This window comes from Charadrius vociferus, unplaced genomic scaffold (genome assembly GCF_000708025.1).
Source record: "Charadrius vociferus isolate BGI_N301 unplaced genomic scaffold, ASM70802v2 scaffold385, whole genome shotgun sequence".
Lineage (NCBI taxonomy): Eukaryota > Metazoa > Chordata > Aves > Charadriiformes > Charadriidae > Charadrius > Charadrius vociferus.
The window spans coordinates 6,466,840-6,493,048 of record NW_009648925.1 but is presented as its reverse complement, the minus strand read 5'-3'; the positions used below and the strand labels follow the sequence as shown (position 1 = coordinate 6,493,048).

Sequence of the window (26,209 nt, the reverse complement as noted above, 5' to 3'; positions counted from 1 at the left end):
TAATTATGTTTGAATGTCTTCACAGACCTACAATGTAGAAGAGTTTGGCTGCTTCTCAGCAAAGCAAGGTATGGTGTGTGTCTGCTCTCCAAAGGATCTTAGAGGAGAGATGCTCAGCCTGCAGAGCTGTCACGGGGACAGCCTCTGGGCTCTGAGTAACTGCAAGAAAGAGAGACGGGAAGGGAAACAGTGAGGCTTTGCCACTGGAAAAACTGTAGCCTTAAAGAGGTTCACATTTCCTCTCTCAAAGCATATAGGAATTGGATGGATTCAGGTTCTTAATGAGATTTTGGCAGGAGTGTTATAAAACAGACAAAGAATTGTTTCCAAGTTTCTGCAAGAAAGCTTATATAAAACTAAAAGACTGATTTACAGTATTTGCCATCTTTGTTGAATTCATAAAACCCTTTGTAAACATTCCTACTCTCAGCCTTTCCTGTTTTCTTAGCTCTGACACAAAAGGTGGATTTGTTGTATCTTTTAGACATCAGGCAATCTAAATTGCTCTGCTCTTCCTCAATGTGCAAAAGGTAAAGCCTGAGAAATAATGAATTCATTTTTCATGGTACAGTAGTTTGAAAAGTCTAAGATACAGTACTTTTGAAGGCTTTTTTAAAAAGTCAAATTAAGGGCCAATTCCAGGAGTCTTTTGTCAAAGTAAGCTTTACATGAATGAGAAGTAGGAGATTTGTTGTTGAAAGGCTTTGAAATTTGAAAAAAAGAAATCAAAGAACAAACCAAATCCAACCCCAGAGTCCTCTGGCAAAAATCCCATGTGTACAGATACAGTTTTCTTTATTAAATGGCTTCAGGTGCATGCCTTAGGTCTTTCAGAAAGAGGGGCTTTCAGTGTTCTCAACAAGCGACACACACAACTTGGATGCGAATGACTTGTGCTGCCCTCTGAATTCTGAGTGGATAATGTAAATCTGTGATTATGACATGGTTACCTCTGTGAAAGGCTTATTAAAAGCCACTCTGTCACTTGAAGTCTTTAAATCACAATAAAACATTTTTCCAAAAGATATTTTCACTGCATGTCAGGTGCTCAGTAAGAGACGCAACTCAGTGAAGTTCCAAGGTTTGTGTTGAAGTAAGTTCATACAAAACGTCAGTGGGCTTCCTCTGACCTGGTCACACTCTGAATATTTCCATGCACTTGACTGGCCTGGAAAATCACACTGAATTGCTGCTGATGACTTGGTTTGATATTCTGACATTTTAGCATTGCGCTTTTGTTCTCAGTACTGGAGACTGATTTACTTTAGATGATTTCTACAGGGGGAGTGAGAAGGTAATCTTTATTGGCTTTTGAGTAATTTATCCCCACAACTTAAGTTTACCCATATTTTTAGGAAGTAATTTTTAATCTATGTCTGCTGAGTTGTGCATAAGTTGGTCTGGCTTCTTGATGAGTCCTCTAGCTGCTCCCCAGAAGCTGTCTGCAATGTCACAGCTCAGTAAGTTTTGTGTAGGTTTTGCTTCCCCGTTTTCAATGTATTTGCAATAATTTTCTGTGATAATGAGGATTAAGTCTAACATGTATTTTTTAAACTTTATTGATTCTATCAACATAATTTGTTTGCTGATTCCTTCCTATTCACCAAACAGACATCTTGTTCCACTACTGTTTCTTTGCGCACCTCTGCCATCTTCAAGTCACTTGTTTTAAGATTTTAAATAAATAAAATACTTTTAAGTCTTAATATCTCAGTAATGGGGAATTAATTTTCGTCATAAATAGAATTCTGCTGGAATTCTCTAGGACCAGGCATTAAGCTGTTCAGCAATGTATCAGCGAATTGACATAGTAAATGATAACTAATATGACAGGCAACTGGAATCAAAGAGAAATCCAAAATGTTATTTGCATACAGGGAGAGTGGCTCAAAAGACCTTCTTTCTAAAGATATCACTGTGAAAAATGGGACCATAAACATTATCCAAATCTTTTTGTTCTATCTTTATAAACATTATTTTTATGTCACTCAGAAACTGAAATCTGAGTTCAAAGTTTAGCTGTGTGCTCACTCACATCCAGGAAGGCCCATCGTGGATTTCCTTAATCAAAAGTTATTTTTAACATCAGTGAGAGCAGACATAGCCTGTTTTAAATGTCTGTGCCCTAATTAACTAATTATTCTAGTGAATCGCTGGTAGAAGTGCAAAGGGTAATTTACTCTGTATGCTGAAGCACTGGTTATCCTTTTTTTGAGTCTGAGAAATAGAAAGATGATTTTTGTGGAAGTTAAAGCGTATCCATCACCTCATTTTGCTAAGGTGCTGAACACCACTGGCAAGATTATTTCTTGGACATTGTCACTAGATTTGAGCCCATGACCCTGAAATCTCCACACTGCATCTGTCTCAGAAGAGTCGACTAGCAGGTACTGTGTGGCTACCTCAAAAAATATGCTGTTACGTCCTTCAACAACCTCAGTAAACATTGCTGATGCTAATCATTAATTTAGAAAGGGCATAAAATGTATTTAGGGTTAGACTGGAACCCATAAGAAGGCATCTTGGAAATAACCTCATTTCCTGGTGTGAGCCTGCCACAAAGGCAGTGGAGTGAACAACACATTTCCTGGTTAGAACCATTGAGCTCAACCAGTTTGGCTCTTGCTTAACAAAAGGAGGAGTTTGAACTGGAGACAGGCTCCAGGCATGCAACGCACCTCCAATACAATTCTGAAAAAAGCAAGACAGAACAAGAGCAAAGTAAAGGTACTTCTCACAAGTTTTCCCAGGAATGAGCAGAATGCACCAGGATTTGCTTGCCAGCAATTGAACTTTTCATGCCAAGTGGAACATTTGAGAATTTTTGTTTCATTAGGCGGAGATAATTTCAGACATGCAATTAGTATGTTTTCTTAAAGACAGTTTGTCATCGAAAATGAAGCACTGCTTGGAGTTGCAATGTGAAATTTGTTACATGTCACAGTTTTTGACGTTTGAATCCTAATCTGTCACAACACAGCCAGCCCTATGTGATTTTGCATGGGCTCAAAATACAACCTATAAAAAGAAGAAAATATGCAAGAAGATGGAGAGACGATGTGCAAAAGAATACATGCTTTTCTCAGGAGCAGACAGTTTAAACCAACTCAAGTAGCAAGAATTCAGACTAAAAATAAAATATCTGCATAGAAGTAGATGACCTTGGACACTTATTGAGGCAGCATTATCATCAAGAAAACCGGGATTTAAACATGGTGTTAAGACCATATGGTAAATGATATTGCTGGGGAGAAAGTCTGAACAGATTTGGTCTCTTTTTGACAGAGACGTGATGGCATTATTGGCTTAGACCTTGGATTACTTGAAGTGCCTGGGGTAGCCAAACTTTGCTTATTTTAACTGCTGCCATCTTGGTCGCAAATGCCTCTACTCTTTTATCTTAAGTAATCATTTCCATTTTTCTTAATGCTTTACTAGGCTACTAGGAGAAAAAACAATGTCTTTTAAAGATGCCCTATAATGCACCCAAGAGATCTTTTCCCGGGGTATGGTCCTTCTAAGAAATAGGTATTTAGAGCAAGAAGAGTATGCAGTGAAGAAAAGAGCTTTGCAGTGAGCAGAAGAGTCCGGCCAATATCTCTTGCAACCATTGCTGCATTGTTTTAAAATGCTAGAACACAATATTCCAAGACTGTGACTTTAAATTTCTCAAGCAAATTGTGATCTTGTGAGCTTAAAAAAGGGAATTACTTTCCACCAAAAAATTGGACTTAGGTCTTTATCCATAGAAACTCTCTAAAAGGAGATGCTTCTTTAGGAAAGCTTTTCTATCACAGAGTTAATGCCAACTTACCCCTTCTGATTTAATTATCCTGTTATTGTCTCCCCCAATATAATATCACTCTTGAATGAATTGCTCTGTGATCTCTTCAGTGTATAGATTTCATTTTCTTCTTGTGAACTTTTAATAAGAGAGGCTATTGTAGAAATCGTAAGAATTGTACTGCACCTACATAATGATTTTAATAAAATTACTTTGCAGATAAACTTTCTTCTACGCATACCTTATATCAAAGCTGAATGATTCAGTGGAAAGATTCCCACAACTTGAGTAAGTGTGTTATAGCTCTGGCTTTTAGAGATAAAAAGATATCACGATCATGTGCTAGACTACACAGTTCTTTACATTGCCAGTATGGGAAGGTTTGCTACTTCATCATTTTGAAGACACAAATAAATTAGGGGAACATTAATAGGTGCTAAAGAAATCTTTTTTCTTCAGAATACTCTTGAATCCCTTTCAATGCTACCCTTTTACTCTGGTATCACTACACAGCTAGTATATTAAATCTCTCAGAAGCAAATATGCAGACAATGAGATTCGCTTCCTGCATCACTGATTATTTTTCCAGGGACTATAATGGTGAAAGATTTAGACACGTTGGGGCACAGTAAGAAGTTTTCAAAGATTCATTAAGGTCAACCCCAAAACAAATAAATGATATTTTCCATTGGGATAGCAGCTTTTTCTAGACAAGACCTAAGCTTATGCAAATGTGTCTCTGAGATCAGAGAATTATAGAATAATTTAAGTTGAAAGACACCTCTGAAGGTCATGCAGTTCAGTGCCTTGTTCAAAGCAGAGCCAGATTCACAGTTAGGGCAGATGATTGCCATAGAGCTTATGTGGTTAAATACAGCAGTATAATCTCTGCAAGGAGTACTTAAAGTAAATGAACTGGGACTCTGGTTAAGATTTCACTGAGGCTTTGCCATAAACTGTATGACCCACTTGAGTCCCGAATCCAGTACTCACTAAAGTCCATGGAAAAACTCCCACCGATACTGATGAGCTTTGGATAGGTCCTTTTGTGTCTTGCCTCTATATTTGTGAAGTAAAAATGACAACAAACTACAGGATAATAATATTTTTCTATTACTGTTGGATACTGTGAGGATGAATTCAACAAACGTCTGTTGGCTACTTGAATGCTGCTTCTTTTTACTCCCTTGTCTTCAAAGCCACACTTATATTTAGATTGATCTTTCTAAGGCAGCTATATGGCCCCATTACTGTGGATCTGAACAGCTCACAGCCTTTAATGCTTTTATCCTCCTAGCACCCCTCTGATGTAGGGATGCTCTATTATCCATGCTTTACTGATAGAGAACAGAGATAGTAAAGCTCAGACTGGTTCCAGTGGGAATAAAATGCCTGCTTACCTTTATATCTGCACATAAATGGCTTGCCCAAGGTCATACAAGCAGTCTGTGGCAGAGGGAGTGTCCCTATGTTTTGAATTCCAGGTGAGCCTCCTTTGCCTTAAACAGAGGGTTTTTTCCTGGAATTCAGAGTTGGTTGTAGGGCAGCCATTGGAAAATATAGCAGATTTGAAAAGCAGAAAAAAGTATCAGAGTTTGAGTAGCTTTTGACTAAAGGAAGTGTAATGGGACTGGGGGTAGGGAAGGAAAGGGGGGAAGCGCTATTATTTAAAAACTGGTCATTGTATAAAAGTGCACTTTTCAAAAGTTCCAGCTGTGCTAAAGCGGTTATCATAAGAAAATCTGGTGAGGAAGAGGTTTCAAGCTTTTATGATGTCCTGCTGGAAGCTCTCTTTGAGATTTCTCAGCCAGTGAGAAACAAATGGTGGAGCTGAGAAAGAAGGTGGTATAATCATCTGGTTAAGCAGCCAGGATCAGACTGTTAGAGCAGGCAAATGAGCAGTGGTGTGGCAGGAAAGGAGACAAATTTTCAGAAGAGTATGTCATGGATATGTTGGATACATAGAACAGAGTTTTTTTATACGGTTCTATTTCAGTGGACACTTAAATGTTCCTAATGAATGCCTTTAGGTATCTAAATCGCAGTGGCATCCAAACGAACACTACAGGAATTCTAGGTCTGCTTCAAAACATCACATGCCTCTGGAATTTTATGCTTTGCTGAGGGGATGAACAATGACAAGGAAGAACTTGGAGGATATTGGTTTAGGTCATCAGTATTCACCTTCTGAACGTATAGCTGACATTTTACCAACATAATAGTATAAAAGATGAATGGACATATTTATGTAAGTTCTACATTGCTAAAATGACAAGGTCCAACTCTCCTCTTGATACAACAAGGCAATACTCTTGACTTTGTAGCAGTAGAGATTTTTTAGGTTTTTTTGCCAGCATGGGACAGTATGTAACCTGAGTAAGTTTGGAGATGATACAAAATTGGGAAGACGATACAAAATTGGAAGTAGACCACATGGTTGTGTCATCATTCAGAGGGACATTGACAAGCTGGAGAACTGGAAAAATGGGAACTTCATGAAGTTCAACAAAGGAAATGCAAAGATCTGCACCTGCGTTAGGAATAAGCCCGTCCACTAACACTGGTTGAGGCCAACCAGCTGGAAAGCAGCTTTTCAAAGACAGACATGGGTGTTCTGGTAGACAGTAGCTGACCATGAGTCAGATATGCCCCCATAGTAAATGCAGTCAATGACATTCTGGAATCCAGGGTTGCCTTGGGAAGAACACTGCCAGTAGACAGAAGGTGGTGATCCTTCTCCCATACTCTGCATGAGTGTAACTCTACTGGAGTGCTGGGTCCAGTGCTGGGCTCCCCAGTGGAAGAAAGACATGGGCTTACTGGAGGGAGTCCAGTGAGGGGCTGCAAAGATGATTAAGGGACTAGATCGTCTTTCACATGAGGATAGGCTTGATAGAGCTGGGACTGTTCATCCTGAAGAGGAGAAGACTCAGGGGGATTTGTGATTCTCTGAGGGCACAAGGACTGTACTCAGCATAGCTACAGCTGTGGGATAAAATCCGGAAAGTGAAATCCTAACATAGAAGAAAAACTTTGAGGAAATTTACTTAATGTATAAAGAACAAACCAGAATTAGGATTAGGCTGGAATTAAAGTGACTTGCTGGGATGCCTTGTGTGATTCCTGGTACAGCAATAGGAACTCCCACCATCTGGACAGCCAAGTTTATGGCTTTAGGGTCATTGCAGAATATGAACTATTGTTATTTATTATTACTAAAACAAAATCTAATAACCTTTGGGGCAAGAAAGAAATAACAAAGATATTTCCATTAAAAGCTGTCTGGAGACAAGTTTGTGGTGTTCAGTGGAACTGAATACCAGACCTTTGGAGATGCATCTGGGTTTTTCGGCTTTGCAACAACCTTGTACTTGCAAAGTTAACCATATTTTTGAGACTAAAACTAGTTTCTCTCCATGAGGCTGAGCAGCACCTTGTCAGCATGCTGGCTACATGTTTGAAGGCCTTTGTGCTATGTTCCACCTTGCTGGTTAGAAAAGCCTTGGTTTATTGACTTGGTATCTATAGCTGGAGCTTTAGGTAGTGGTCATGATGAGCAATGTTCTTTTAGATTTCCAGCACTACAGCTGACTGTTGACAAAAAGAGATTTTCAGCTTAGCTCTGACTTGGGCTGAAAAGTTTCAGGTCCCCAAACCTGTCCACAAAGGCTTGGAGGACTGTTGCATTCTGAACAAACATTATCTATAATTAAGGGGAAAGTCAGTTCCTGCCCTTCATCTACCCAGTAAAACATGATGCAGAATGCGATAATGTCATTATATACAATTATATTGCACAAGTAGACACTGGAGGATGTCTTAAGTTTCTGTCTATCTACCAATCCCGCAGGCCTTGGGTGCTATTAATAAAACATATAAAATTGTAATAGTGAAACAGATGTCAGGCTTGATATGGAGGTCCAATTCTAACAAAGGACTAAAATGTCTGTAACCGAGCAACTATTTAGAATCTTACTGGGGCCACATAAGACTCTTATACGAACTAACATACTTCACAACAAAATAGAGGAGTTCTACTTTCCAAATCTCAGGCAGAGCTTTCCTGGTCTTGTAACCGCTTTGTTGTGGAGGGGTAAAGATGAAGAAGGTCCATGCACAGAGCATGCAGAATTGTGGCCTCAGTGCTGTATGTAATATAAATGCTACTTGCAGAATTCAAATGGAAAAAGACTGGGAGTGAAAAAAGGGTAGAGAGGATGAAGGCTCACAGGGCTGTTGTTCTTATCATTAGGAAATAGAGATGGCTTGAGAGGAGCAAGCTGTAGTCAGCAAAATGATACCATTAGGCTAAGATGCCACCCTGTGCAGCCACACAGGCAGCATGAATCACTTTTCTGGAGGGAGCAATGGGAGAAGTTAATATTGCTATCAGTGCAAACAAATAAAGCTGCCAAATTTTTGCATTGATGAGACATACAAATAAGGAGTACTGGAGTGCTGAAGTCAACTCTAACAGCTAAACAAAACCCCAATCCTATTAAAAATTCAACACACAGCGCAGGTTAACTCCAGCACTATAACAACTGATGAATCAGGAATATTTTTAGTAGAACCTACCTGTGACCTTGCCCAAGGTGAGTGATTTAATGGCCTTAAAATCAATCTCAGAAAAGTTGTGTTTGAGTTTGAGAACTTGATCAACCTGGAAGAGGTCAATAAAATTAGTTCATTACAACAGCATGTAGACACCCCTAGATCTCTCTGTACTGCAAACTTCTGGGAACGCTCTCAGCTGCAAATCAGTTAATTCTGCCCCCAAGCGTGATTCAGTTTCTAAAGATAGCAAAGTGAATGTGCTTTGATTTTAGCATGAGAAGCTGAAAGGTACACCAGAATAGTCATATAAAGGGCTTTGAAGAAAATTCCCCTGCAGAAAAGCTTAAAACGGTTGACACTGAAATCCCCCTGTTTCCCAAAATCCACGTCTAGTCACTTCAGAACACAGTCAAAGGAGGCCTCTCTAGAAATGCATTGTGAAGAATTAGTTCTGCGTAGAAGAAAACGACAGTGCAGCAGACAGGAGACTGGTACTTGAGGGAAACCCTGGCTTTTAGGATAAGCCTCTTTCCTAGATAATCAGGTCTGCCCACCCTAGTTGCGCACTAACTGTGTTATCATTGTACCACCCAGACACGGAAACTGTAGAGGAAAGAAAACCCGTGGCGCTCCCTGTGTTTCTGTCTCATTCTATTCCTTACCACGTGACTTCTCTGTAGACTCTGCCACCCTTCCCTGTTAAATGACTGCTGCCCAGATCTAGCCAATTTGCTTTGCAATAAGAACCGCTACAATTAGCCTCAGAAGGAAAGCAGAAGGAGCGGTAAGATGGTCCTCTTCTCCCTGCCTTGGAAAAACAGATGATGCAGGGAAACAAGGCAGAGCAGGGCTCTTGTTTCTCATGAGTTTGTCACATTCAGCATGGCTTCTAGCAAAGGGACAGGGCATCGTTACCCACATGGTGGCTGCACCCTGTTTTCCCTCAGCTTTTCCTTTTCTGTGGGAGGGTAAGGCAGCTGGGGTCACATTCTCCCTTGGGTCACATACCCTAAATGAAATTACATTCCCAGGTGCTCATTCCTCAGCTGTTTTTCTCCCTTTGGCAGCTTTTTAATGATCCATACTGTGTGCTTCCTCTGGAACTACAGGTCACAGATACTCCTAAGCCCCAGAACCACTCCAGTGGTCCAGATGAGCTTCTGGCCAAAGGTGTTTCCTAATTCACAGATTGTCAGAGACAAGGGAAGGATCTCTCAGAGGAAAACAACATGGTTCGGCACTCTCTGAAGCAGGGTCTGCATGGAACTTTGGTCTAACCTACAGGGCTGTTCTGCTGCTGAAACAGCTTTGGGTTGCACCAAATCAATGTGAAACCTTTGCCTCCTGCTGGTGATTAGGCATTGAAATCGGTGGGTCTGTTTGTGGCATGAAGGATTCTTTCACACTGAACATAAGCCATGGCATACCTGAATGATGAGCTCTCTGCCTTCTCTGTTAATCTTCACGTGGTGCAGCTCTCGGTTGGCAAAATTTCCAGAGTCAATGGTGAAAATGAGGAGCCCATCCTTACTCAGCTTGTATCGGACCTGTAAACTTCCTTAAAAGCAGAGCAAAATTCTACATATAAAACCTGTGTCAATAATGAGACACTGTTCAATACCTTTAGACAACATATAACTCATTTTCTTTTTATTACAGTTGAGTAATAAGTTTAAAAAGTGAAGAAAGAGGTTGAAGAGAAATGAAGGAGTTCAAACTGTAATGAAAAGTGTGGAAAAAAATAACACACCGGAAGAGTTTTCCTTCCTACTAGCTAACAACCTCTGCTATGGAGAAACATAACTTAATTGAGTAACTAAGTACATCAAAGGAGAGTGCGTCTGTCTGTAGGTCAGACATTTAGCACTGCCACAAAAGCTGATCTACATTAGTCTGTTAAGGATCGCTTCCACCAGAGGGCATGCAGGTCTTGCACTGTTCTATTAAACTAATATTGGTGGATTTTACTATTCCTTTTCATCAAGATGTAACAGACAATGCAGAAGACAGCGACAACTGTGAGAATTATAACTTAATTTCAAGGCCCAGACTCATTATAATTTATATGCAATACAAGAAAAGATATATTGTAAATGATTATACAGAAAAAATATTTTTACTTTGCTGTTCTAATGTATTTGAAGAATAAACATTATTCATATAAAAAGGAATGCCAAACATCTCTTTCAGTCTTTATATCAAAAAAAGCATTGAGATTTCTGATAAATAACAGTACCATAACAAATCAAAATGCACAAGAAAACAAGGAATCCAATATGAATTTTAATCCTTCCACAAATGACTACAGGGAAAAAAAAATATATATACACATATATATAATTTAAAAGGAAAAGAAACTATTCTGATAAAATGCTTTCAAATGTACTTTTCTGTGAATTAAGTAGCAGGAAGAAAAAAATTCTCCGAACTTTTTATGCATCAGCAACCAAAATACATGGAACAAGGTTAGTACCGTAGAGTTAAAAAGCTTTTCTGGGGCTACTTTGTTACTGTCTCCAAGGAGAAAATAAGCACTGACAGCACCACAACCCTGAGCAAAGGGTCCTTCATTTATACCCTGTTCTGAAAAACATCATAAAAAACCCTCCTAGTTCCTTCTATTTCAGCGCTTCTGTTAGCGCAAGTTCAAACTATTCCAACGAGCTGCTGTGTATGTGTGGTGCACTGCAACGGTATTCAGAGGCACCTCTGTCACCAAAACCAGTTTGGCCGTTTAATGAGGTGAATGAGCAGCCCTGCTTGCCTCCTATATTCACCCATATTAATGCTGCAAGACTCCTTGCAGGTCTAGAGTTAGTGAGAGAGGACATGAGGCAGTTCTCCTTCACTACATAGTGTGGACGTACCTGCTCCCTTCAGCCTTCAACATCCTCCCTCAATAAGGTCAGCTCTGTTGTCCTACAAACTACCGTAAAAAACACTTTAGAAGGAGCTTTAAAACAATGTATTAATCTCCTGCAGAGGGGGAATTTTGCCACCTCTGCGCAACTCTCAGTGAAGCTGATAATCCTTCCAGATTGGACCCAGAGTCCAGTTAAGATCGTCCCTCCTCCTCTTCCCTCACCAGGATGTTTGGCTGCTCAGGCTCCTAAGAGCTGCACTTTTTGTAACATTCAATATATCCCAGGTGAGCACTGCTGCTCTCTAAGCTTTGGAGTACAGGAACAAAGCTTCCAAAAATGAGAGGGAAAATGAGAATGAACTACTAGGATGAAGGCTTTTTAGCTGATTGAGAGGGCTGCTGGATCAGGTGAGCTTTTAAAGTGAAAATAATAAAAAAGAAGGAGATAAAAGGCATTTACTTTCTCACACATAGTCATGGATGTTAGAGGGGAATTTGTGAAGAGATCAAGGTCAGTAACAAGGGCTAATTTATTCAGTGTGGCATTACAGGTCCTGATTCAGCAGCCCCAAATAATACTGCAAAGCTCCCATCCCCTGTTGCATACCCAGGACAAGAGAGCTACTGTCTATCACCATTAATGTCATACTTAAATGTCCAAACTTAAATCACAATCCCATTTTCTGGTGCTGAACGACAGATGCATCAACAGGGAATAACAGTGTAAACATCTTACAATCACTTTACTCTAGAAAGACGAGAGAAGAAGCCCAAGTGCAAGGAAGTTAAGGGACCTTCATCAGGCTTGCTCATTAGGGCAGTGGGAGAGTCGATAAAAAATGGAAAGGTTGCCTGACCCTGCACAGCACAGCTGAGATGACCACAAAGAATAAGCTGAAACTAAGATGTGATAGTGTAACAGCTTGTTCCAAACTAAAAATCATGTCCCAGCAGAAGTACTTTATAGACTGACTCTTACCTGAAGCCTTTGAAAGGGGCACAACGTGAAAAATGGAACAGGACCTAGATTTGGTCTGTGACCTTCTAGTAGTTGCATAGATTGTAAATGGGAAAAAAACTTCTCCACTCTTTTCAAATGCTATGAACACACCAGTATATAAAATATAAATGGTACTACTCTATCCAGGTGACCAACATAGCGCCATCACATCTGTGTTCAAAGACAGCCAAGCAAGATATGCAACCTACCTGGGCTCTCAGCTGCTGCAAACAGGAATTTATCCATTGACTTCATCAGAGCACTGATTTTAAATGAGAAACCATCTGTTCCATTTGTTGGGAGACAATGGATGAGGTTTCTGACATCCCTTAAGAACAGATCTTACTTTCTATAGTGGTACAACTTTACCTTAAATCATTTAAAAAGATCGGTGAATAGCATCTTATTTTATTAAATTGCTTTGAATTCCAATGGCAACATTTTCTTTGGATGGCTGCTCTTCAAAACTGTTGAATTCAAGCTGGCGTTTGGCCTGAGGTCAAATTTGCATTCATATAAACCAGGAGTATGTGGGCTCATATCTCCAAAGGTGTTTTGGAATTTATACCAGTGTAGCTCAGAGCTCATTTTGGCTTGGGTTCAGTACCAAAACTTCATTTTCAGAGTCAGAATAATTTGTCTGGCAGATTACATTGCCATTTTGCTACATGACAAGCCAAATAAATGGATTATTAATTAGGATTATTATTAAGATTTTTTTTTGTCCTTTGACTTTTGATTATCTGGTCCACTAACTTTCTCCATCACATCAGCCCAGTGTCACTAAATGCAAATAAAAATACATGCATAAACCAGCTCTATTCTCCCTATTCTCTCTCTGTTTTGCATCATTTTTGCCTCACAATAGGGATTCACACTAATCATGAGAAGTGTAATTTCTGGCAGACTTTTTGCAGTCATGCCTGTCATCCTCTTTTCAGCTCCCCATGTCTGAGCATGCACACCTGGAGTGCCATAATGCTCAAGCAATGCACTGCCTGTTGTGTTTTCTTCCTTCTCTAATGTATGTGGAATTGCTGGAGGCAATTTCTATTAAGCCATAAAAGAAGGAGGGAAGGAGAGAGAGAAGTATCATGTATTTTGGCCTTAGGCTGGAAAAATTTCCCGGGCATATTACCCCAGCAGTGTTAGGTAAGAGTAGATTCATACTTGATTATTATAGTCATCCCTTCCAGCTTCTAATTCTGCGGACTGCAGACCAACATGGAGATATGCTGTGCTAGCTCCAGGACAGCTCAAGAGGGGAGCAGGCATAGTTTATCCACAGCGTTTCAGAGCGCAGTGTGGCCTCTTTTCGCCACTTCTGGAGGAAATGAGTCCACGTGGGCTGCCACGCTACCATGATGAGACCGCTACCAGTATCAAAGCTGGTTTGCCACACACCACTGTGGTCTTCAGTCTGCAATCTGCAGTAGTATAATCCATGACTGTAGGGCTGAATGAGATCTGTCTGCTGATATCTAACAGCTACAGAGCCATTTTAACAGGATTCCTGGGGGTCTCCTTGTGCAGAGGGAAGTTCTGGGAAATAGAGACCAAAGAGCAGTATTTATGCCTTGGTGACTAGGCTGGGGATGGCTTGTCTGAAACAAAACACTCCTAGGACCCTCTTTCAGTGGTGATGGAGGCTTAGTTCTTGCTAGAAGCACACTAATGATCAGTGTCAGCATAACCAACCTTCAGGCAGCTACAGGAATAGCATGGTGCCTTCAAACTGCTTCTGTCTTTTTGCTGAGGACAAGAAAGATGTAGTAGTAGCTGCTAAGTCTAGCGGTAATAAGGACACTGAACTGGTTAGAGATTTCAAAGTGTTCAGCCTGAAGTAGAAAAAAATATTCCCAGGCTACACGGTGTGAAGAAATACCTTGGCCATGATATTACATATTCTATGTCCAAAATCTTTTCTGATTGAACATGCCAACAGGAGGGTTGTCTTTCTTTTGCCTGTGTGCACAGCAGTGCCTGAGTGGAATGTCAGAAACATTTGGTGGCTTTGTGGCCTACTCCCACAAACTTTACATTCATTCTGGACTACCAAAGCTTGTGTTGAAAATCAAATAGTACTTTTAAAATCATCGGGTGGAAAAGGGAGCACAGGAAAATGTTACAGAGAGTGTTCTAGCTCAGAAAAAGACTTTTTGGCTTGAAATACCTCACCCAGTGCTACATATTTGGCAAAAAGGAAAAAATGAAGCAGTTCTGCAGAAAACAAAAAAATGGATACCAGGAACTTGGTATATAAGTCCATAATTCACAGGAAAGGTTCTTGTCACACACGTCACCAGGACCACAGGCCTTGTGTCATTTAGTCTTGAAGAACCAAACAGCAAGGAAGGGAATGACATACCCTTGGAGTCTGAGACTTCTCTGCAGGACCTTCATTTACAGAAACTGGTTTTAAATGAGCCCAGATTGAACCCAACATCTCCGCCAACTTCCATAGCACTTTTAATGACAAACTGGCTGGAGCAGCTGGCAAGACATCTTGCACAGCTCGGAGAAGGTGAGGTTAGTTCAGGGAACATATGTGGGTGCCACCCATAAAATGTACAAGTTCATCACCATCACGTAACATCAGCAAAAATCATTTAAATTCGGGCATCTGACAACTCTGATTTGGGATAAATGTGTATGTATAAAATAACAAAACATTGCATTAGGAAAAAGACCTTGGAATATCTGCATGTCCCATTGCCTCAGAGGCATCCAGAAACAAAGGAGTTTAGGACCAACAGAACCTCTTACAGCTGTCTCAAACCAGCAGTCACCCTCGTCAGACTGTAAGATGTTAACTACACCATCGCATCCACCCTCAGCACTCGCCTGAGCTATAGCTAAAAGAGAAAATAATTAAGGCACCAATTAAACAAAGGGTGGAATGTATTAGTGAAGCTATTGATGTTATTATGAAGAAAAATAAAAATTAAAGTATTTAGCCCAGAAAGCCATTTGCAGCTCATAAGGTGGAAACGTTTGTTCATTCCTGATCGCAGAACAGCACATGACACTTTTCAGTCATCTCTACCGCAAAATATCTCTCTGGCAACTTGCACAGCTTCAGCGTGGCAGTGTCCCTCTTCATAGCCTAGATATTTAAAAATGAACCACTGTTTTGTTGGTTAGGAGCAGCTGGCTAAGAAACCTGCTCTTTAATTAGCAGCTTCTCTCCAGGGATATTTACTTAGTAAATTTACTCTTCAGTGGAAGTGCCGCTGGTGATTCAAAAGAACAGGGCCCATCTTTTCAGCATCCAGCATTTAACTAAGAAAGTACATGCACATTTTTAGGAGGTGACTCTTGCTATTTGTTTTGCATGGAGAAAACAAAGAGGTGAAACTGTTGCACATGTTCGTTGATATGATTACTCAGCTATTGCATTTGCTTAGATGACACTGTTTCATAGGGTTTAAAAAAAATCCCCCCCCAAGTTTTGGTAAGCTCTCATGGTAGTGAAAAAAAACAGATGCTTATTTGAATGCCTCCCACTCAATGCTTGAGACATTCAGGACTTAAGGGTCATATTCAGGTCATCCTATATTTAAAAAAAACCCACTAACAAAACACACTTTCACGTTGCATTTCTTGAACTCAAAAAGAACCCCACATCCCCAAAAGCCCCTAAAGAAACCTATCTGGAGGCCCATGACCTCAGTTCACTTTGCAATCCTGCTAGGCAGCTGGAGCCAGATTGAGAATGTCACTTAAATATCAACAAATGTAGCTAGTTCCCTTACGTGACTGACAAATGTGTTTAACCTTCGTAGACATCTCATTCCCACCAGCCGCCAGTTGGCTTAACACAGGCTGACCAGCAATTAAAAAGGAACTGGCAGATGCTTCTTGCTCCAAAGCTACAAAATATTGGAAGTCTAAAAGATGACCCAGAGGACCACAGTCATAGAGCTCATCATGCACATACCGAGTGGCTTAAACAGAAAGCTTTTTCCAGTGATTTTAAGGGGAGCACTCGTCTAAATCAAACAGCCCATGTCTGTGTCGATGTGGATGGGCCTAAAATGGGAACAAGGCTAACTCACGGGTGTGGGATAATGCTAAACACTCTCTCTCCAGTTTAACTCCTGGGTAAGCATACAAAGTGGTGTATTTATGTACCCTGGAGGCGACGGACAGAGCACTGCCACAATTTGGGATCTACCAGCTTGATGTCTGCTGACAAATCCTCTTCCTTCTTTGTGTCACAGTATATCCGTTGGTGAAATGGATGAATGTTGACATCCTTTGGAAAATTACATGAAACCTCTGGATGAGCAGCAATTTAAAAAAAACCCAAACTATTAGTCACTATCATTAGCTTTCCATTCCTAGATACTTCGTTTTGGCAAAGGAACTGGTTGCTGTTTATTTTATAAAGTGATGCTATAATTATTATCTTTTTTCCTGGAAGGTGACTGAATGTAAACTTATTTTATAAAGTGATGCTATAATTATGGAAGGTGACTGAAGGTGACTGAATGTAAAGATGAAGAAAAGAGCTGTGGGCATCAGATGCAGTTAGATCTCCCTAATTACCTGCTTTCTGATAAGTGAGATTTATTCTGGTAAATTTTAACCTATACTTTTTCTACACATTCTGTGGAATTTTAAAGTCACTTTAAGACCCTTCAGTACAAAAGCTATCTTTATGATTCTATAGGATATGATGCTCATATCTCTTCTCCTGTCTTTAAACACACACTGGATGCCATTAGTCTTCTCATGGTCAGACATTCAGTAGGCTCTATGGTTTACTCTTCCTTGCACGTAGAAGAATCTTGCCAGGCTTTCATCTCATGCTGTACTTTTCATTTAAGACTCGTGTAGCAGCCAGGTTGGCAGGAAGAGCTTTTATTCTTTACCCAGTGAATGAAATAAAAAGTATCTTCCTATGAATTTTATTCCAAAAGTTCAACCTGGCTTTGCAACATCACCACTAACTCAGTGAGAACAGCTCGCACACAAAAAAACACTGAGATCCTCTGCTGTGACACCCTAAGGGACTCATACCAACCTGCCCTTACTGAGATCCTGGCTCATATTTTCCATTCTTTTCCTAATATCTTTCAACCATTCCTGTTTCAGTTTTGGCAGTACAGATACCTGTTCAAGCAGGGACTTGTTTCACGCTGGCCTAACAAATAACCATAACGTTCAGGAATGAGAACATGGAAAAAGATGAACAAAAAAAGGGAAAAAAAAAAAAAAAGAAACAATCAATTTGAGCACTACATGATGTCTGTAGAGAAAAATAATCATATGCCTCTCTTCTCAAACCTCCTTTTCATTCTTAACTCGTAATAAAGCACAGAACTTTGTGGATTAATGGCTTTCTGAGGTTAATGATCCTTGTTTCTGTTGAGCTCTATAGACACCGCTTGGCTGGTCATGAATCTCTGTGAAATGTTCTGCTCCTCTGACGAGTAAGTCCATCTGAGCACTACCTATTTCATAGGTTATGCCAACCTCTGTGACTGGAGAAGTTGGAGCCTTCTCCTAATTATGGCAAACTCTCAAGGGAAATACTTGAGTGTCATAACAAGCCACAACCATTGATATACAAAGAACTGACTTGTGTTCTTAACAGAACACTATGGAGAAAATTGGAGGAAGGATGAAACATTTACTTAGTAACAACCCCTGTAGAAGAACCATGTAGGATGAAACATTTACTTAGTAACAACCCCTGTAGAAGAACCATGTAATGGTGGCAATGTGATGACTTTTCTATAGCAAAATACATGCTTATACACATATACTTTCACAACTTTACTTTCAAATGCAAACTTCTGCAGTCTTTCACAGAATCATAGAATGGTTGAGGTTGGAGGGGACCTCTGGAGGTCATGTTGTCCAACCCTCCCCGCTCAAGCAGGGACACTTAGAGTTGGTTGCCCAGAGTCATGTTCAGACGGCTTTTGAATATCTCCAAGGATGGAGGCTCCACAATTCTCTAGGCAAGATGTGTCAGCGCTCAGTCACCTTCACAGTAAAACAGTTTCCTGATGTTCAGATTAAACCTCATGTATTTCAGTTTGTGCCAATTGCCTCTTGAGTGGCCTTGCAATGACATCAGTCAGCTCTTTCAGCACTGGTGGGTGTATCCTACCAGGGCCCATGGATTTATGTATGCCCAGTTTGCTTAAGCATTCCATTATCTGACCCTCTTCCACCAGGTGTACATCTTTCTTGCTCCAGACTTCTCCCCTGGTCTCAACCGCAGATTCCTAAAGGCCAGTCTCGCTCATAAAGACTAAGGCATAAACACCTAATTTAATCAGGCAAGAAGGATTAAGTCACCTTTTCATCATCCAGCCAGCCAACTGATATGTTATGGGAAAAATTAACATGCCAATAGGAATACTACAAGCAAGATAGAGAAGAAGGTTTGCTTGGACCCAGGCTGGGTCTTCCAAGTATTATTAGCTTGAGCCCTACTTTGAGTGGAAACAGGTACACAGCTCCAAGTCAGCACTTCAGCCAACGGTTCTGCTGAACTACAGCTCTCACTACACAGCACTCTATGTCCACAACACAGACAATTCACAACTTAAAAATAACTGAAAAATGACTACTATCAATCCATAGGGCTAAAGGTTTTGGTAAAATGGGTTCTGAAAAGACGCTCATTTCAGAATTATTGAAGAGCACATATCTGCAGCATCCCTTTAAACTTAGGAGCTTGTGACCCTCTGTCCTTCCTCCCCATCCCTTTCAAGACAGCTGCATAGAAATCCAACAATAAAAATGACCTTTCAACTGCAAAATGCAAGCTAGGAACTTAAGTCTTCTAGGAGATAAACACATCCTCCAAGCAAATGAGAATGTATGTTTTCTTGCTAGTTGGTTATCTGCAGCCAGTGGTCTGGGGTTTTATGCCAGATACCAGTAAGTTCAAAGTCAGTCTGTATATATGCAAAGCACAGATCAATTATTAACTGCATGCTCAGCCTTTCCTGCTCAATATAATCCAATTACAGTTCCCTTGTTTTTCCCTTGCGGGTCTCCAGAACATCTCTTGACCCTTCAGTACAGCAAAATGATCTTCATGAGTACAAACATATCCATGAATTCAGCTAATGAGACAGATCTTTCAGTTCTCTCCTCTTGGAAAGCAGATAAAGAAATCTGCCAGAGTCATCGGCTGAATGTTGCGGCTGCTTCTCCTTTCAAGTTAGTTTTGCACACTTAGAGATTTAAAGTGCCATATGCTAAAACAAACAAACAAAAATGGTTTGAGGAACTAAGTCCACCTCTTCCCTCAAAGACTTTTTAGTGCTGGATTTTAACTGAAAACTCTAATCAGCATTCCTATTTTCTGTGAAGCATGCTTACTGCAGGGAATCATCCAAGGAACCAGAGATGTTTCTAACTACAGGAGTTTCTCTATTTACATAAAGAAACTGACTGGGAGATCTCCTGCCACCCCAACCCTTTCTACTCATGGTACCTCAGCCAGCCTCCCATTTACGGGCAACTGGGGAAAATTTCTTTTACATTCACCGTTCCAAATCAAACTCTCGCTGGCCCCTCACCCAGTAAATAACAGAAGATTTCAGGGCCAACTACAACAACTGCTTGAAATGATATTTAGAAGTTATATAGTCCTATCTACCATATGAAATCATTTAATGGCTGTGAACCAGAGGCAGACCGAGAACAATTCTCAGTCACTCACAGGCAGTTGCTTAAAAACTAGTCTCCTCAACAAAGCTGTCTCCCACACTTCCCAACACAACTCACTTTTGTGCTCCTGATGTGTTAAAAATAACTATACCTGAACCTTGGCACCATTTTCGACTTCAGTCACATAAATTGTGAAGGTTGTTCAATGGGTGTTGAAAATCTGTAAGCCAGAAGCTGTTCTCAAAAGATAAGACTATTGCACTAGCAATAGCATATCCTAGAGGGTCTTTCTGCAGCAAGTAGTTACGTTCTGTGGTACCTACATCCCAAAACTAAAGCCCACAAGGTGGTAAAGCAAAAGAACCAGCAAAATCACCCCCCAAACCCACCCCAGTGTTTCAGTAAGTCCTATTTTCCCTAATTATTTTAGCTTTGCCCCATTGAACTCCAGAGCGCACAGCATGAACAGAATCAAAAGATTCTTTGCCTCAAAGACTGAACTAGATTTTTTTTGTTTTTCTTTACCACTGAATGACAAAAGCTCTGGTTTTGCCTGAGAGAAGTTGTTGGAGATGCAGGTCTTTTGCAAGGCAAAAACAGTAAAGCGAATTTACATGCCTTCAACAGATAGGATGCTTCTGACCTGGAGACAGGAGGACATTACAGCAGCTTTCCAGTTTATTAAAAAGAAAAAATTCAGTAACTTCACGCTGATGCCATTCGCTTCTTTTTTTTTTGCACAGTGTTAATTCAGCTCACCTCTATTGCAGGTTTTGACTTCTTTTCCTGTTTACTTCAAATATCAGCTGATTTCAAGACCTTATAGGGGAGGGCAGTGGAGTTGATCTAGGTCCTGCTTCTATATTCTGAGTATCAGAGACCTAACAGAAGAATTACTCAAGCTGTTTTCATTTGTACTTTTGTTATTAACTGTGCTTTTTCCCTTGTCTTTAATCTTTCCCATGCAATTTCAGAGTCTTGCTTTCCAAAAGAAATTGAGAACAGAGCTCACTGTGATGGCAACAGGTACTGGATAGAAACAAATAAATAAAAGGACTCAAATTGTTTAGTTTCTTATGAGAGCAGATAATAAATAAAGATAAATTTTCAATCACCCTAGGATAGTTTGAGATTCTATCTGTTTTCTTTGATGCTGGCTATCTGCTGTTTTTCTAGATTAGCAATCATACTGTTTCCATGGAGAAAGCCAACAAGGCTGAGAAGCAAAGACTTGGGAAAACATTTTCTAGACAATATACTTCATCATATTCATGTCACATTTGATTACTTGCAGGGGGGAAGGAAGAATGGAGAAAAGAGAAGTACCACCAGTTTCTTAATGTTTTTCTCCCGTATCAATTATTGTCTTTAGGGATCAAGGCAAAGATTATAATGCAAAGGTACTGGTAAGTTGATGCAATCATGTAAATTAGCAAAAATGTACAGTGAAAATTTATCCTGGGAAAGAAAAAACCCTATTTTTTTTCTTGGTAGTAGCTTTCCATGATGTGAATAACTTCTGTGGACTGACACACTGGAAACGCTAGAGATGTTTATCCATTTTCTGTAGATATGGGCACTATAATTTGGAATTTCTACAGCACTGATATTAAAAATGCACTGCCAATTATTACAGTACTGCTAATCTTTTGGATGTGGGATCAAGGGGACTATGTGAGCTTTCCACACATACCCATCGATATACACATATACATACTCATACACATACATGTATGCATACCCATTTATATGTACGTGTAATTTAAAAATCCAGGGGTACAATATGTAAGACTGGGGAGGAGAGGACAATGCTAAGCTATTGCATACAATTTGCAAAGGCACATGTATGATTTAGAAGTGTAACTATTAACTAATGGTGGAAAGAATCCATAAGTCATCTTTAAAAACATCAGCTTTCGAATACTTACCCACAAGCTGCCAGGACATGAGCCAATTGATCAGAGGTAAGAACCTTGTGATATAGATACGTTCTTTGGGCGGGAACTGTCTCTAGAAATATTAGCAGCTAGGCACTACTGAGCATCTAATTTTATAGAAGGAGGTTATCTGTATAGGTCTAGAGTTGTAGCTTCTCCATTGACACATGGTGGTACCCAGCATCTGTCATAACTTTACCTCCTTCATGAACCACCTGCCCTCTAAGGCCCCAAGCACTGGAAGGGCTTTCTGTGTGGGCAGCATTGATCTGAAGCTATGTGAGTGGGCAGGAGGAGATTTTATTTCCTTTCCCAGACCTGACACTGGCTTGTTGGGTAACTCTAAATGAATGATTTTACTACCACAATTCTAGTGTCTCAATCAATATGTACTGTATCTTCTATTCCAATGATATGACCTCCTTTATAGACTGACAGTGCAAAGCATCTTGGGGTTAAATGGGATTATTTATTAATTTTACTGAAACCAATTGATTTTACAGGAAACATTTCACACCTGACTGAATTAGACCATAGCTGCCTATGTAAGTTCACTTTCATATAAGCCCCTTTTAATATAGTCTAACTATGAATAAGCCTTGCAGACACTTTCACTTCCTTTATGTTAAATATTTAACATGGGAATTCTGAATTACCAGAAGCATTCTTCTCATTGTCACTTTTATTAACTAATAATTTGCCTAGTTATTTTGTGGATAATAGAAAAGAAGAATAACAGGATATGAGTAGTAGCTTGAAAAACACTTAGAAAAGGTGAAGAATTAAAGTATACACAGACTGTTCCAGTACAGTTTCTTAACAAGTGGAAGGGTCTTGGGACTATGGCAAAGAATATTACTGCTCACCTCTTAAGTGAGAATGCCCATTCCCATTTCACCAGGAGCCTAACCTTTATTTAACCAGTTATCCAGCAGGGACCTGCTTAGGTCCTACTCACACTGTCAGACTCAGCAAGATTCCTTGAAAATGAGCCAATAAGAGAGAAAGAATCGTGCTTACTTTTAATGCTACAAAGGACATTATTATTCATAGTCCAGTAACTTTATGGCAAGCATAAACCTCTTGGAGGAAGAAAGAGTAACATATCTGAACATTATTTTCATTGGAATAATTTCAATTCCAACAGGACTAAAAAATAAGACGATATGAGATTTAAAAAATGATTACATTTTGGACAAAGGCAGATAATATACATGACTGAAATGACTGGCTTGAAAGAATGACACAGAAGCATGCACAGAGTAACCCTGAAAGAGATGTTCAGGAGTTAACCAAGGTCAGCTAGTTATCTTAATAATTCTTTGCATACAGTGCTACATTTTGTAGTCCAGAGTTTTGGAGCCTGACATCTCACCAACCCTCTAAACTACTGTTATCTTCATTTTATAAGTAAGTAAATAGAGATACAGATCTGAGAAAAGCACCATTGTTTAAACTGCCTGCATGTGCTGAGAGCCGCTCCACCTAATTTCCAGAAGTACTGAGAGTCCCCATCTCTGTCTGAACCAAAGCGGAGATCTGCAGACGGTGCAGCTGCAAAAATGCAAGGCTTATCTCTGCTCCTGCTGAGCTGATACAAGAGATGCCAGTGTCCTGATCCCAACCCCTTCCCCAACCACTATTAGGGAGTCTCCCCTTCCAGAACTTCACAATTATAGCTTGCTTATGGTTGTATTGCTGAATACAACCAGCTGACTCATGTTTCTAAGGTAATTTTACACTACTCTGGCCGCATTAAAGGTGGTTTAAATGGACATTATATTTTCATTCACTTTTGGGCTATTTTCAATTGCCTGAGTGGTATCAAGAGACCTGAGTCTAACTGAGAAGCAAATTTCAAGGTTTCGTGTCAGCAGGGGCTAACCTCTGCCGCCCTGGAACTACTCACTGGAATATTCAAAAATCCGAAAATCATAAACACTTGCCTCTGAGAGCAAATCAGAGATGGAAATCTGGGACTGGACAAGACAGGAGAGTGAGTTTCCTCAGTAGTTCCACCATGCTGCTGCAACTTCGCTTAGGGGAGATTGGTCCAGGCTGATACTGTCCCAGCCACCCTTCCCAGGGATTTGGATGCTCATCACACGCCAGCCTAAATGCTAGCTGAATGACATAACCAGGAGATAAACTACTGCTAAAGCCATATAGAGAATAAACCCTTTTTTTTTTTTCCTTATAGTTTCATTTGACAGAACTTGAAAGCTTAGCTATTTTGGAGTTTGCAAGGCTTCAGAGTGGTCGGGTCATTCAGTCAAATGCACATATTCAACCACATAGCATTAACTTTCTATTGTTCTGCCACAGGCTAGTGACTCACCAATACGCTTACTCATCATTTCCAGTGCTCCAGTGCCTAAATAACTCTTGAATAATTCAAACATCCTCATTTATCTAGGATGATGTTTCTCTGGAGTGAGTTTTCTGAAAGCACTGCAAGGACTCAGGAGCCAGAGTCTTACTGAGGAGATGTAGGGCCTGTGCCCCTAGAATCTCTACATGTTTTCAAAAAATCCCCACACCATGTACCTCTTAACAGAAAATGGATTTACACTTCACGTTTTGGTCAGTGAACCTAGAAAACTGATATTTTCTGGCTTTAATATTCAGACGAATCGGCTATATTCCATTGAAACAACCCAGTGAAGAGCAATACGTGTGCCAAGACAATGCAAATGATAAAATGATAATATATTTCTGCACCGAGTGTTCTTATACATTCATGGTATTTCTCATTCCCTTATCTTGGAGGCCTAATGGATCTCAGTGTGGAATAAATAGCAAGGAACTGCTATTGTAGAGTCTTGCCAAATGAAAGTCAAAGCACATTTTAAGCCCCAACAGCATGATTATTCAAAGACTGAATAGGCAAGTGTAGCACTGAATGCCAAATAAAGGGACATAAACAAGATTGATGGCAATTTGCATGAACTGAATACCATGAAGTTGATAAAGTTGCAGACACAGAAATGAACTTAAATCAGTGTAGAATTTTATACTATTCTCAAAAAAAACCCTTTAACACAGTTACACTGGTCTTCCTTTTGTAGCAAATCAAGAGTACTTACCATTCTTGGAGAGAATCACAGCCAAATATTCATGAAAGTAGGTGTTGATGTACAACAGAAGACTTGGAGTATGTGCCGTGAGAAAGCTAAATGCAATATTTTCCTTGGACATGACAGCATCCGCATAAATGGCAGAGCTTGAGGTGCTTGCATTTTTTGTGACGGGATAAGGTTCTTGGAAAATATAGGTAATGGAAGTCCCAGCTTCAAATAATGCAGAAACCTCTGAAAGTATATATAAACCAAGGGAATAATTTCAGCTACCGCATTTGCAGATGTCCTATACAGGCATGGACACGAGCTGACTGCCTCAGAAGCAGAACACCGCAAAATCCCTTACCCAGATGACATTACCATTTTTTTAATTTGGACGAGCAGTGTGCCCTTCCTTACAGTCCATTTTCTGGTACAGAGAAGGACAGTGCATGGAGACAGTCCTCTACATTTAACTATTTTAGTTTTGGAATCAGAGCTCCACAGGATAGAACAGGCCAAAATGTCTGTCAGCCAAACAGATGCTCAGTTCACCATCTTCTGACAGTTGAAGTGTAAGGCAATATTCTCTGTCTTTCCCCCACAGTCAAGACAATATATTTGTCCTTTCCAGTCTCCTTTTTAAACAAAGTCATTATTAAAGCAACACATTGACCCAAAGACAGCCAGCAAAGGAAGCTGTCTTTGGTAGCTCCAAAAGAAGACACATCTACCTGTGCATGTTTAAATCCCGAGAACTCACACTTGTGTTTCCAATAAACACAACATAGTCTGGCCATGAAATACACAGGTATGATAACAGCAGGTTTTTTTTTAATGTGAGGCACAGTAAAGACAGGATGGCGATATCTTCAGCTACAGACCAACTGCAAGTACTTTCTCCAATTGAGCAGCTCCACCTCTACAGCAGCATCTCCTAACAGGACACTAAACGGTTATTTTGATACGCCTCTCGTGGCATCGGTGCCAAATCCTCAGCTCATGTAAGTGGGCATAGTTCCATGGACTGCAGTACAACTAAGCCGATTTACACCAGCAGATGATGCGGCCCACTTAGTTAACCTGTTGCGTTTGTGAGGTGAGGGGCAGCCATGGAAATTAGGACACTCACACTGCACCTTGCTGTTATTGAGCAGGAGTTTTGTTAGTTCCTTCCTCTTCCAAGGAGCATGTTATCTAAACTGGATGTTCTTTATTTGCCCTGCTCCTTTTTCTGGTGTCAGCAACGTCTCTTACAAGCCACCAGCAAGGTTCAGTGAGGACATGTTCGCCAGAGGTCAAACCATGCAAAACATTTTTCTCCTGAATGCTTCACACTTATTTTTAAAATCTCTTAACGTTTAGATG

General features: G+C 40.2%; 1 protein-coding gene across 1 annotated transcript in view; it reads right to left on the bottom strand.

The window, feature by feature from the left end:
- Window positions 1–26,209, bottom strand: part of CNTNAP5 (contactin associated protein-like 5) — a 223,281-nt gene that overhangs the window by 9,268 nt on the left and 187,804 nt on the right. The window contains exons 20-22 of the mRNA XM_009887328.1: window positions 24,869–25,093; window positions 9,769–9,899; window positions 8,363–8,447 (exon numbers count right to left, since the gene is read on the bottom strand). Of these exons, the coding sequence (XP_009885630.1) occupies window positions 8,363–8,447; window positions 9,769–9,899; window positions 24,869–25,093 (441 nt within the window). The remainder of the gene's footprint in view (window positions 1–8,362; window positions 8,448–9,768; window positions 9,900–24,868; window positions 25,094–26,209) is intronic.